Raw genomic sequence first — 12,820 nt, forward strand, 5'->3', positions numbered from 1 at the left:
TATATGGACAGCAAGCCTGGTAGAATAGCTCCCACACAGATGCAGGACTTTATGCAATGTATACTCACTTAATGTTCAGTACACCAAAACTACCAGCTGGGGAAAACCTGCAAAAGTAGTCAACTGAAGGACAGTTATAAGGGTAGGGAAATCTGCCACACTTGCAGCTACCTGAGGTGCCTATCTAAGAATAGCATTGACATATTCAAGGTTGTTAGCATTCATTACTGGTGCTTTCAAATGTACCAACAGTACAAGTGTAAATTAGGGTATGAATTTGTAAAGTTCTGTCAAGTTTATAATAATGTCAACAACAACAACAACAACAAAAAAATGCATCCAATGCACATTATAAACTGTATGATAAAACAGAATACCTGAAAAAGAAAGAGTCAAAAGTACCGAGGAGAAGACAGAACTGAAAACATGAAAAATATTGTAAATGCTGTAATAAATGAAAATATAAAGCTATGGTTCAATGTAACAGAGAAAAAAAAATACATAGGCACTAAAAATGAGACATAAATCCTTTAATGAAATGTCTTTTCATTCCCCTTCATCTTAAAACTAAAAGATCATTAAAAGAACATGTATTATGGAATTGTGAAATGACAAAATATATCTTAAAATGGATGAAGACAGTAGGACCAGATGACCCTGTTTTGAATTGAATAGCGGTGGTGCCTGCCCTCTCCTAGAAAATCAGAATAAGGAATACTGAGGCTTTGGGAATGAAAAGACTTCAGTGCAATTCATATGGAAATAGCGGGCACCTGAAATTCAGAAAGGTGTTAGGAAGACATGGCAATCAATTAGAAAAGAAGGAAATGTGTAAGCTTCAGAAATTATTTATTCTCTTGTATAGGAATTTGTGAAAAGCGAACAGTTCCAAAAAATTAATATAACCAAAAATAAGTATAATTACTTATATAAGAGATTATATATATGAGTGGAGAAGATAGGCCAGGTAGATTTAAAAGAGAGGGTATAGTTGCGGCAAATTGTCAAACAGCACAAATTCAAATTCTCACTTTTAATTTCTTGCCCACAGAAGTCAAGGACAACACTTGCATTAATTTAATGAGTTCTCAGAGAGAAGGTTAAATTGAGATTTTCCAGAAGCAGAACAAGAAAAGCAAGGTGTATGTTTCAATCTGATTCTTTAACACACTTCCTAAAACGTTTGTATTTCTTGCTTTTGAGTAAAGAAAAATCATTAAAATATTAAAATTACAGCTGAGTAAGTGGGGTTCAGTTCATTCCATTCTCAGATTATTTCAAAATATTACAGAAACTGTTCCCTTTGTAGCACCTAGAAGGAAACATTTATCACTTTAGCCAGTGTCAAGAAACAGGCTACTATTCACCAGCATAATGGTCTATTGAACATGTTCAGTGACTGTAGTCCAGTCTCCAAGCAGGTTTTAGAGTGTAATTAGGCTTCTAACTATAGCCATTATGCAGCAAGATGAAGTTCAATGATTTTATTGGCACCATAAATACCAGGCTTTTATGTGACTTTCCACAAAAATATCATCAATCTCCAAAAGTAAATGTCACCTGTGGGTTACTAATTAAAGAGGTGAAATAATGCAGATCCACTTCAAGGCACTCTCTCTCTCTGATGTCAACACTTTCAAAACATATGTGAACTAAAAATAGCTTATTCTGTTCCACCGAGACTGCCAAGACAGAATATTGCAATTTCAATACATCCTAGTCACTAATATTCAGGCTTTCAGTGCTAGAGTTTATTACTTCTTAAATTAAGAAATGCAGAGAAGAGAAGTATTTTGCTGAGGAACACTTCCTCTTCCACCTGTCAATATGTAATTAAAGGAAATGCTCCTTGCTTTTCTATGGTGTAAGAATGCTGACAAGCTTCTCCAGCCAAAAACAGGCTTTGCAACCTCAGGAATAAACTGAAACTTTCAAACAGCTGCACTGTAGGTGGATTCCTCACAGGAAAAGATATTTCTAGTACTGTACTTTATGCCCTTTATATGAACCTTACTCCAGCTTGGCAAGGATATGCCCTTGCTTTCTTCTCAACCCAGTCTTTTAGTGTCCCTTAGCATGAATGGTCTTGCTAGACCACAAGAATACAAGAAGATGCATTCCATCTGTTCTTTCGTTTTCATGTAGCCATTCAGTGCCTATTTACTGTCAAGGCCAAAATTAAAAATAATAATAAAAATAAAGGCAACCGACACCATGTAAAACTTTTGTATCCATGATTATTGTTGCATTGTCAAGTGCCTCGCACATTATATATAGAACTACTAGCAGTGGCCTCAGAGTGCCTCAGGGAACAGCATCTTGCTGTTTTGCAGTCAAAATCTGTACTTGAAGCAAGCAGCTTTTCTGACTTGAATTCTTCTCCTAAAGTATTTCAATGCTACTTTTAATCAGATGCATTTATTAAGGGTCTCTTTGACTGTTGGTCATCTAGAATAAGATCACTCTGCAACATGAATTCTACATTGTGAAAAAGATTAGGGCTAAAGATTGACACTGCTTTCAAGTATTATCAGACTCATACTAAGTAATTTTAAGCAGCTATAAAAATAGAAAAAAAAAAACCAACTCAGTGCATAAACTGTTATTAAGCAAATTCACAAATATATAATACTCAATATGCACTTACATCACTATTTTCAACTTCTTTATCATTAATAACAAATCTGAAGGTAGAATCTGGTGATAAACTCTCAGCTTGAATCCAGAAACGAACTTCACCTTTCTCAAGAACCTCATAAGCTAATTCTGATTTCAGAGGTATTGCTGCAGGGGAAAAAAAAAAAAAAAAAAAAAAAAAAAAGTCAATAATGCATGAACCCTTCTTAGGAAAGGGACAATTGTAGTAAAACATTAGTACCTCCCCATTATTTTTGGAATGCTAAATATGGAGTAAAGTTTATGCAGGGAAAATACATTTAATGTTCATTTTTTAAATTACGTTCTCAAAGAAAGAACAGGGTTTATAATTTATTGTTTGCACAATATTTAAGGAATCTGCTAGTAGCAGACTATAACATTGTCAAAGTAAAGTTAAACTCTGAAAGACTTATAAGTAATGACAATATTTATTCAATGCAAACTAAATGCAAACTTTCCATTCTTCTAAATGAATGGAACGACAAGGAAAAAAAGTTATTCCGTGAGAAATAAAGCTTCCATTGTCTCAGGAAGAACCTTTTGGGAACTCTAGTCATAACCACATAATTATATTTCTTCTAGAAATATAGAATAAATTCAGATTTTCAACTTACTTGGATTTTTTATTTCATTGCTTATTGCCATCAAACGTTCCAACTCTGAAATTAAGAAAAACATGCGTGTTTTCATTTATTCTGAAAAAATAGTCGGAATACGAATATCAAAGAAGGTAGATAAGAACTTACATCACTATTTTCAACTTATATAATTAATCTCCTTACGTCTTATATGTGAAATACTCAACTTTCTTTAGAAGACAATGTCTTAAAAATAAGATTTAAGAAATGTAATTTCTGATGCATGGATTTAGTGAATGTTCCCATTTCAAGCATACTCTCTTATGTGAGAAAATCTAAACCGGGGATGAAACCTATTTTAAACTTCCCGTGGGACTGAAACTAAGGATGGGAGACAATAGATTCTAACCAGTGCATAAGGTTCTTTTATATGCTGACCTCCTTTCTGACAAAGTACCTGAAAATCTTGTTTTACTGTGGCAGGAAACAACATTGAGTGCAGATTTGTCTGAAAAAGGTGCAGAAAGTTCTACTTAATACATTAAATCCTCATGAAGGCTGTGTGAGTCTAGAAATCATATTCTTAGGTTTTCATACTAACCCTATTTATCATATTCATTGCTAGTATAGATCTGGAATATGAACATCACTGTCAATTCCATATTTCCAGATAATGTAAAGACCGATAGAAATTAGCATTTGTGACATAGTTGAGGATTTAGCAAAATTACAGGAGAATTCATAGCATTTAAAGAAGTTGGCTGTGATATAATGGTTTTCAGCGCTAAGACAAAAACTGACACTCATTCAGGGACACAGTACAAATACAAGTGTAATTTTGAGTGACAGATATGACCAGAGAAGACATGCTAAAAGTGGGTCATGAAACATCTTATCTTGAATAGAAAAACCTGGAAATATAAACTGAAGGCAACAAGGCCTATAAATGGTTATTGGAGTGATACTTCAAAACTAAACCAAAGGGAAGTTCTCATAATCAAATGCAGGCCTGATCATCAATAGCAAAAACATTAATCAAAAATATTGCAAGTTTACATTCCCTAGCCAAAGCAGATATTGGTAATTCTAAGAATATACACAGATGGTCCATGTCCTGGAGAACTATTCTTTTGGTAGCTGCACAATAGTTTATTCTCAACACGTACTTTGAATGGGATTGATGCATTTTACACTGTGACAGAAGTCCTGTCTACTGTCAGACTTGCACACAGTCTCATTGCTTCTTCTTGAACGTCAGAAAGAATGTAAGTGGAAGGATAATCATGCTTAGTTTGGGAACTAGGCATAACAACTACAGCCTGTGAACTGGGAAAGCAACAGTCATTTTTGTGAAAAAACAGCAAAGTTCTCCCCTTCACCTTCCATCTCAGTACCCCTCCTTGGTAAACCAAAGTCAGACTGAAGCAAATTCATTGTAACTCCAGTGATATAGAGTAGGTTTATTATATCATATGTAAAGCCTCAAATTCTGCTTCTGTCATATTAGATAAGACTCCTTGTTAGGCTGCTCATGAAGAACCAATTATAAGGTGTAAAAGGCTAGAAAGTCAAAGCACAGCATAAGTGACACACAAGATGAAGAGGTTCACAAAACAATGAAAAAAGAAACATTTTCTAGTGAAAGTGAAACAGATCTTTGCAAACAGCATGCTGTTTGTATGTGCTGGGACTATAGTCCCAGCATAAAGAAAACAAATCTAATTGGATTTTTTTTTTTATTGCCTTAACTTATCCCAATTTTCATTATTGTGATAATCAGAAAAATAACTAATCACATGAAGTCAGTTAAGTTGTCTTTTGTTTTTCCCTTATGCACAGGAGAGAATGTATGGTTTGATTGTTTGGACAATTCTTTCTTGGACAATTTTCAGTTCAGTCAAGGTGATAAAATGAAGAATCATTTGAGATAGTAAGAACCTTACCTTCATCATCCATAACAAAGCTGGATGAAACTCCATCAGTATCACTAACTGAGATAGAATAAGTTCCCAAGTCTGATTTATCGGGATTCTTGAAGTACAGCTTAGAACTAAAATAATCAATAATGAAGGATATAATTAGTGGGTTTTCTCAGGTTATTGAGATTTTTAACAGTACAGGCTTCTGGTACTTTGATACAAACTTGCATGACTTACTGATCTCCTTCTGTTTCAATCTTATATTTATCAGAATCTTCAATCTCCTCATATGATTTACCCCATGCAAAATGAGATGCGTCTGTAGCTTCTTTGCACTCAAAAGCCAGGTAAATATTACCCTCATCATCCACACCTGAAAAGATTTCTTTCGTTCCTGCAAAATGGGAATCAAATCAAATGTCAAAGGTACATTTCTTTTTAGGGTTGTAATTCAGAAATGATGAAAGCCTATGCAGATTCTGTCCTTCTCCACTAATGTATATTGTTTTACTTGCATATATAGAAGAATGTTTGTCATATTCTGATTCAACATCACATTCTACCAACATTCTTACTCTGCAAACACACAAAAAAAAGCATGCTAAAATATTAAAAGCTTATTGAGAAACAAAGCTATAAAATGAAACTGAATATGAGAATATGTAAACAAAATAATTTTATTATCAGTCTTGAAGTTTAAATAGACATGTAATGTTATCCTTCTTTTCATCCAGAGCAAGTAGCACCTCTGTTTATGAAAAGAAAAACTAAAATAACTAATTATCAAAATATTTCCTGCAGTAAATAAAACAAGGCTTGGCAGTATCTCTGTACCCACAGAAGTTTTTCAAGTTTTAAGGCTAAGAGCTCCTGAACTCTCAAACTACTTATCTGCACTAAAATATCAAATCAGATTTATCAAATCCACCTCTAAGTATTTCAGTATTTTAGAAGTAGAGGAGATAAAACAGTTCATTACCTGGCTTTGCCTCAACAAGCACTGGTTCAGATACCTCAGACGACTTGCCTACCCCAGCATCATTCACTGCACGAACTTTGAACACATAGGTATGACCCTCATGTAAATCTGTGACCTTGAACAGGATAAAGATGTTGGTCAATATAATAAAACAGTCTAAACTCTTTTGTTTAACTATATGAAGATGTTAGCAGAAGCGTACATACATATATATCTTTGTTGTACTGAACCATGTGTTCTTAAAACTCAGTTTTGAATTAACACTAACTACAATGTAAATGTTACCTTAAAATAGCGCTGTGCAGTAGGTTTTTCATTAGCAGTGATCCAGTCCTCTTTATCTACTTCCTTATAGTCCACTAAATACCCAGTAATGGGGCTTTTGCCTTCATACACAGGAGCTTTCCACAGAAGAACCAGTGATGTGTTTCTCACTTCACAAACTGTGAGATCATAGGCAGGGCCTAAAATATTTCAAATATTGGAATTTCACTTCAATATAATAAACTTTTAAAAAGTAGAGATGGAAATATACAATTTTAGTTTTGTTTTTACTATGTTTGCTTTCAAATATCTCCTCCCATAGAATAGACTTTGTATATGTGATATTGAGGCACACAGTAATACCTGCTTTATACGATGAGTGACATTAGTATTTGAAAGCATGCATTCTTAGCTGGATCTCAGTAACTCCATTCTAAGGGAAAGTAATTCATCTGGAAAATCCATGAAGTTTAAAATTTTCCAACAAGGAACAGAGGTTTCTTGTGTATTATTTAATTATCTAGTCCCGAATCAAAGTTGCTTCACTGAGCTTAGACTCAGGTTCATAATTTAGCATCAGGATTTTTTTTTTCTTGGTATACAGGAAACATGATCCTTCATAGTGGTCCAGAACCCACCAGTACAGTGGACTTGGGATCAGACTTTATGTGCCCTGGCAGAAAAGCATTTTTAATTGTGAGCTGAATAATGTTAGCCAAGAAGAACTTTTGAAAAGAGTATCTGCTAGGAGACTTATTTACATCAAAAGCATTATGATGCTGTAGGAACAAGTGAGCATTCTTACTTTTGAAGCTATCAATTAATGTTCTCACTACGATATTTTTCTCTCTTCCCTTAACTGTTTTACTGTTTTGGTTCCATTCAGTTTAACCTGAAGTATTAAAGTATTACTTTTTTTTTTTTTTTTTTTTTTTTTACCACAGTCTTGTTATTTATTTATAGCTGTAGGCTATAAAGGCATAATCATATCCATTTACTACCATACTGACATCACCTGTGACACAATACTGCTATTCAGCTGAAGACTGTAGATGGGAGCTTGCCTGCTGGTAATTTAAATTTAGAGTGAGGAAAGATGAAAGTACCTGAGACTTAAGGATATGCCGGTGTTGTCAGTTAGGCCTAAATAAAGATAATACTTTTCCGTAGTAAATGTCTCATCATGTAAAACAAAGTAGAAAAACTTTACAAATAAACATGATTGCAATTGCAGCTTATATGATGTTAATTTGTGAGGAATTAACATGAGATTTCTAAAGGTAGAAATGCAGCACATTACAGCAAAAACAGCAGGAGTTTCTCCATAGTGGATAAACACATTTCAAAAAAACAAACAAACAAACAAACATATGAGTACCTGCTGCAGGTCTTATGAGGTTAAACGTTAGATTTCTCATGGAAAGACTGCAATTTTCAGGGAACCTAAAGTCTTCTCTCAGGGCTCTGGGAAAATCCCAACCTAAATGTCTGTATAGCCAAAGATACTTAAATTTCCACTAGCAGATGCATCTGCTAGAAATCTAGACAGCAGAAGAAAAAGTGTAATGAAGTATGTTCTATTCTGAGGAGTCTGAGACCACAGATGTTCCTTTTTTTTTTTTTTTTTTTTTTTTTTTTTTAAAGTCATGTAAAATAATTTATTAGATATCATCGCTAGCTCACAGAGGCTCACAGATACACCTAAGACTAAAGTTCTGTAGAATGATGAAATAATAATGGGCTCTGGGCAAGGAATCCATCACTCACACTGGAAGTCTTGCAAGGAGTTTTGGTCATTCGAAGGAAGCCTCTCTTCCATATCAAAATGTGGAAGAATATTTTGTTGACACTGGGAGTATATTGCAGTCACATTACATTAGTCTTCGATATCTTTAGTCAGCCAGGGAAAAGGATCAGCCTCTTTCTTCCAGTCTTAAATCTCAAATATTTCTTTTTGCTGTTGCTAAGCCACTGTTTAAAAAAGGCTTGGGAAATATTTTAACAGGTTTGGATTTGGGGAGACAAGAGGGTTGTTTCCTTGTGGTGTGTTTTAAGCAGGAAGGATGCAATACTCTGCTCAGCTGTTTCATAATGAGAACAATGTAATCAGCTAAGGAGCACACAGGTCAGATTGTTCATTATGAAAATGAAAATTTCATTGTCTTCATTTTCTAAAAGTACCTTTTATTTTACTTCTTTATATATCATTTAAAATGAAGGATGAAGGATAATCTTCATTGGTTTACACTAGGCAATTTCACTGACATTTTCAAAACACTATAAATCACAGATCCTTTGTTTAGGGAAAATAATTGTTCCTCTGATGATGTATTTATACTAAATATTACAGAATGATAAGAAAATGTAATTAACACAATGAGAGTTAAAGTCAAAAGATTAAACATTTTGTTATTGACAGCTTTGTCATATCATTAAATCCAGAAGGTAAGATTTACAAACCCAGAGAAGAATTTAGTTAGAAAACATGGAGAACAACTCTCTGACATGTGGTTTTGCAGAAAAGAATCTGGATATTAAAAAGAAGTAAACCCTAAACTTAGTATAACAGTGCAATATTTTTTTAAAAGACAAATAGGAATTTATAAACAGGAAGTCATTTTAGCATGTGTGGAATTACTCTTTCTCTGCTAATTTATCTGTATAGCCAAATTATTATAATTGATAAATCTTTATTTGAAATAAGGTCTCCAGTTTGTGTGCTGCCATTCAAGAAAGACATGAACCAACACATTTATTAGAGATGGGGAATACATTACCCTTTGGGAAACACTGCACAAACTGTTTTTTGTTAACTGAAGGGGAAAACTGGGGGTCTGATAAAGTTTTAAACACAGGAAGTCTGTTGCAAAAAGGAAAGGCACAGTATTTTCTTCACATCCTCCATGGACTGGATGAGGAATAAAAACGATTAAATTGCAAGAAGAAAGATTCAGGAATATCAGAAAAACTTTTGAATTGTAAGCACAGTAAGATTAGAAATAGATCCTGCCCAGAGAACCTGGACTTCCTTCGTGGGTGGAAGTCTTTAAGGATGGATTAAGCAAGCCTCTGTCAACAGCTAGATAAGTATAGCTGATCCTGCATGGGGGCAAGGAGTCAAACTGGATGACATCTGAGGCTCTTCCGTAGTAAATGATTCTATTATCTCACTGAATTATTTCTTGTTTCTGGTTCTAGGCAAGAAATACATTTTACATATAATAGAAAGGGAAAATGAAATTTTCTCACCTTCTTAAGCTAATTATGCCTTTTTGAAATAACTAAAAATTCTAGTAGTTTTACTAAAATAATTTGAGGCATTTGTTTCTGTTTTATAGAGAAAAAAACTGCATGAACATTTAGGCATGAAGCAGATGTGTGTAGGTGTCAGACAGATCCTGACTACTTAAACGGGTATTAGAATGGATCCTTAATTGTATTCTGTACCTCAGTGTCATAAATAGGATACATTTTAACAACACAGCTGTGTTTTGCAGCATTTTGGGGAAAAGAAGGTAGAAATACGTAAAAGCAGTAGGTGCCTGTGTTTCATTATGGGCATATATCACTATATATATTGTGACATCCTTTTTTTTGGGAAATCAGTACCAGACATCAGAACTAGTTTCAGCAAAAGTGATGTTCAGCACTAGTGAGAGTGTTATGAAATAAGCATAGTGGCCCCCAAAAACCCTTTCACAGATTATTAACATAACTCAAGCACTACTGAGGGAAATCAATTCCCTAGATGTCTAAAATTTAGGAACAAATGTATATGCTCATGAAATACCTAAAGATCAACTTTTTATCTGCTAGTGGTCTTGAATTCACAATATTTCCTTTTTTTGTTGTTGTTGTTTGTTTTTTTTGTTTTAAGGAGTTAGCATTGCAATTACCAGATTTGAGCTATATCTGTACTGTTAAACTACAAGCAACCTAAACACAATTTTGAGTACCAGCACAGAATTGTTCCTACTATGCGGTTGTTAGCACATTTGTTCTAACACTTAGCTAATAACAATCTGTCAGGTAACACCTGGGTACAATCTGAGGTAATCGCATAAATAAGGGAGCACAGTAGCTGAGGCTGTGAGAATTTCGTTGTAAGTTGTGAGGTATGTTGTGCTACTTGCCTATAGGCCATGAAATAGGCCCCTGCTGTGTCTTATTTATGAACAAAAACATAGTTTTGGGGTATGAAGCTCCTGAAATAGTCTTAATATACTGAAGTTATTGTCCTGGGTATAACACAAAAACAAAATATGTTGTAGTGGTGAAGAGGGTAAGATGGACCTTATAGGTCTGGGGATAAAAACCTGACAGAAATTAAAACACACAATAAAGGCTGAAGACTTTCTGTTCTGATATGGGCAGTGAAAGAAGGTGATGCTCAGCAAGCTAAGTAAGGGTCACCCACTTCTCAGAACATCCAATGTCATCAGTGGAGATATGGAGGCAGCTTTTAACAGGAGATCTTAGAAGCAGTGGTAAATTCAACAGGTAAGTATGGCAAGAATGAACCAAAAGACATCCAGCAGTTTGGCTGGAGCATTACAATGTCCGTGTTTTAAGGTCTTTATATTAAATTTAAATCCATGAGAAACTAATTAACTTACCAGGTTCTGGCATAGTCCAAGCTTTACACTTAAAATGCTCACTAGGGTCTGAAGGTTGACCTATTCCAACTATATTTGCAGCAGCAATTTTGAATTCATAGAAGGCATCTTCTGTCAAATCTTCTACCTTTTTGGAGAAAACAAATCGATATTATCAAAAGCTATGTTTTACTGTGTTTAAATAAATGAAACACTTAAAAATAAACATTTTGCCATTGTGTAATTCATTATCGGGATTTACTGCTGTGCTTGGAGTACTGACAGGCTCTAATCTAGAGAGTTTTACTCTTAAACCAAACATGCTATAGCAGTCTAGGCTGTACTTCCATATTTCTGCCCCATCATCCTAAGAACAGCACTCAATGTGTGGGCATGAGAGGTTGTAAAAGATTAGAACAAAGGTCCAGGGAGACCCACAATGGCCAGCTGCAGGTAATTAGGGAAGAGTGTTCTAAGATGAAATACCTTCTTTCACTACTTATGAATGATTGTTCATAAGCCATTCACTTCAGGAAGAGTTCAAATGGTGTTTTGGTCTATAGAGGTTATAGTGGACTGACCAGGAAAGAGAGGAAAACAGGAAACTAAAGGAAAAGCCAATCCATTTAGTTCAGCAGTGTGCTGGTATAACACTGGGAGTCTCTCTTGCCGTTTTTTTTTCAGGCTTATGTGTCTTTTTCTTTACATTACCTCCCATTACAAGATGAGGAAGTAGGTATGGAATCCATGTTATGCCTCTGCCAACGTCCCTAGTAAATGAACCTGGACTTTCCCAATGAGTCTATCACTACATCACCATCTCAGATTTTGAGGTCAAGCTATGCAAGCTATAAGGCATGAGATTTTTGCCACCCTGAGCACCTCCTTCCTTTACCAGACCACAATAAGCAAGTCCTCTCCGATTCAGTCCTCTGGGTAATTTTCCCAGAGTTTTACTTAATCATATATCTCAAGAGAAAGATGCATCTGTGGTCAGTACATCTAGTAGTAGTGAAACTGGACTGGTTTAAATTTTCATGAATAAATAAACTATGTCTGTATTCTCAGGGAAAATAAAAGAGAAAGGATTTTAGTGTGATATTTTTTATGGGAACAAACATATGATGGGATAGTTATGTGAGGCAAGACCAAAGCAAACAAAATAAGCTAGGAAAAGCCAGGCAGTGATACAATTTAGATAGAATTTCCTGACAATAGAGAGCTATATAGTATAAATTACAAGAGACAACAACAACTCAGCTTGTAAATATGGTTTTGAAAACCCAGATTATTACAGAAAGAATGTCTGTGGGTTCCCATAGAATTATTTAATCAGAGAAGGTTACACTTTAGTGATTTCCTGGTGCTGTACTGTGTATCTGAGGGTTTTCTCTGCTTGCAGTATCATAAATATGCTGTGCTACTAAAAACTATCTTCCTTTTATTTCCCTTCAGTATTTCAGATTCCAGTCCATCAAAATAATGTATGAAGATGCACCTTCAGGCACAAATACAGCTACTAGCAGGACTGAGATTTACATATCATATTAATTAAACTCTGAATGGTTTCCCTTAATTTACATTACTCATTTGTTTACAAATGCATTAAACAGTGAAAATATTTGGAAAGCACTGCGTAGCATTGCCCTTTTGAGCCTATCCTATCCATCCTTTTTTTGTTTCTCACGATCCATGCTCCATCTGCTATGTCAGAGATGCTAGTTATAAACTCAGTCAAAAACACTCATACACCTGAGTATTGCCAACTGCCTTCTATGCATGAAATATTCCTCCTGAGCTCACCTGAAGCATTTTCTACTTTAGCAT

General features: G+C 34.8%; 1 protein-coding gene across 2 annotated transcripts in view; it reads right to left on the minus strand.

Moving 5' to 3' along the window:
* MYOM2 (myomesin 2) overlaps nt 1-12,820 on the minus strand; it is a 77,883-nt gene that overhangs the window by 19,866 nt on the left and 45,197 nt on the right. For both annotated transcript variants that reach the window (XM_082756844.1, XM_082756843.1), the window contains 7 exons: nt 11,015-11,141; nt 6,420-6,598; nt 6,135-6,249; nt 5,393-5,549; nt 5,180-5,286; nt 3,273-3,317; nt 2,648-2,784 (listed from right to left, as the gene is read on the minus strand). In XM_082756844.1, the coding sequence (XP_082612970.1) occupies nt 2,648-2,784; nt 3,273-3,317; nt 5,180-5,286; nt 5,393-5,549; nt 6,135-6,249; nt 6,420-6,598; nt 11,015-11,141 (867 nt within the window). The remainder of the gene's footprint in view (nt 1-2,647; nt 2,785-3,272; nt 3,318-5,179; nt 5,287-5,392; nt 5,550-6,134; nt 6,250-6,419; nt 6,599-11,014; nt 11,142-12,820) is intronic.

Source organism: Aythya marila (genome assembly GCF_965140915.1).
Source record: "Aythya marila genome assembly, chromosome: 3".
Lineage (NCBI taxonomy): Eukaryota > Metazoa > Chordata > Aves > Anseriformes > Anatidae > Aythya > Aythya marila.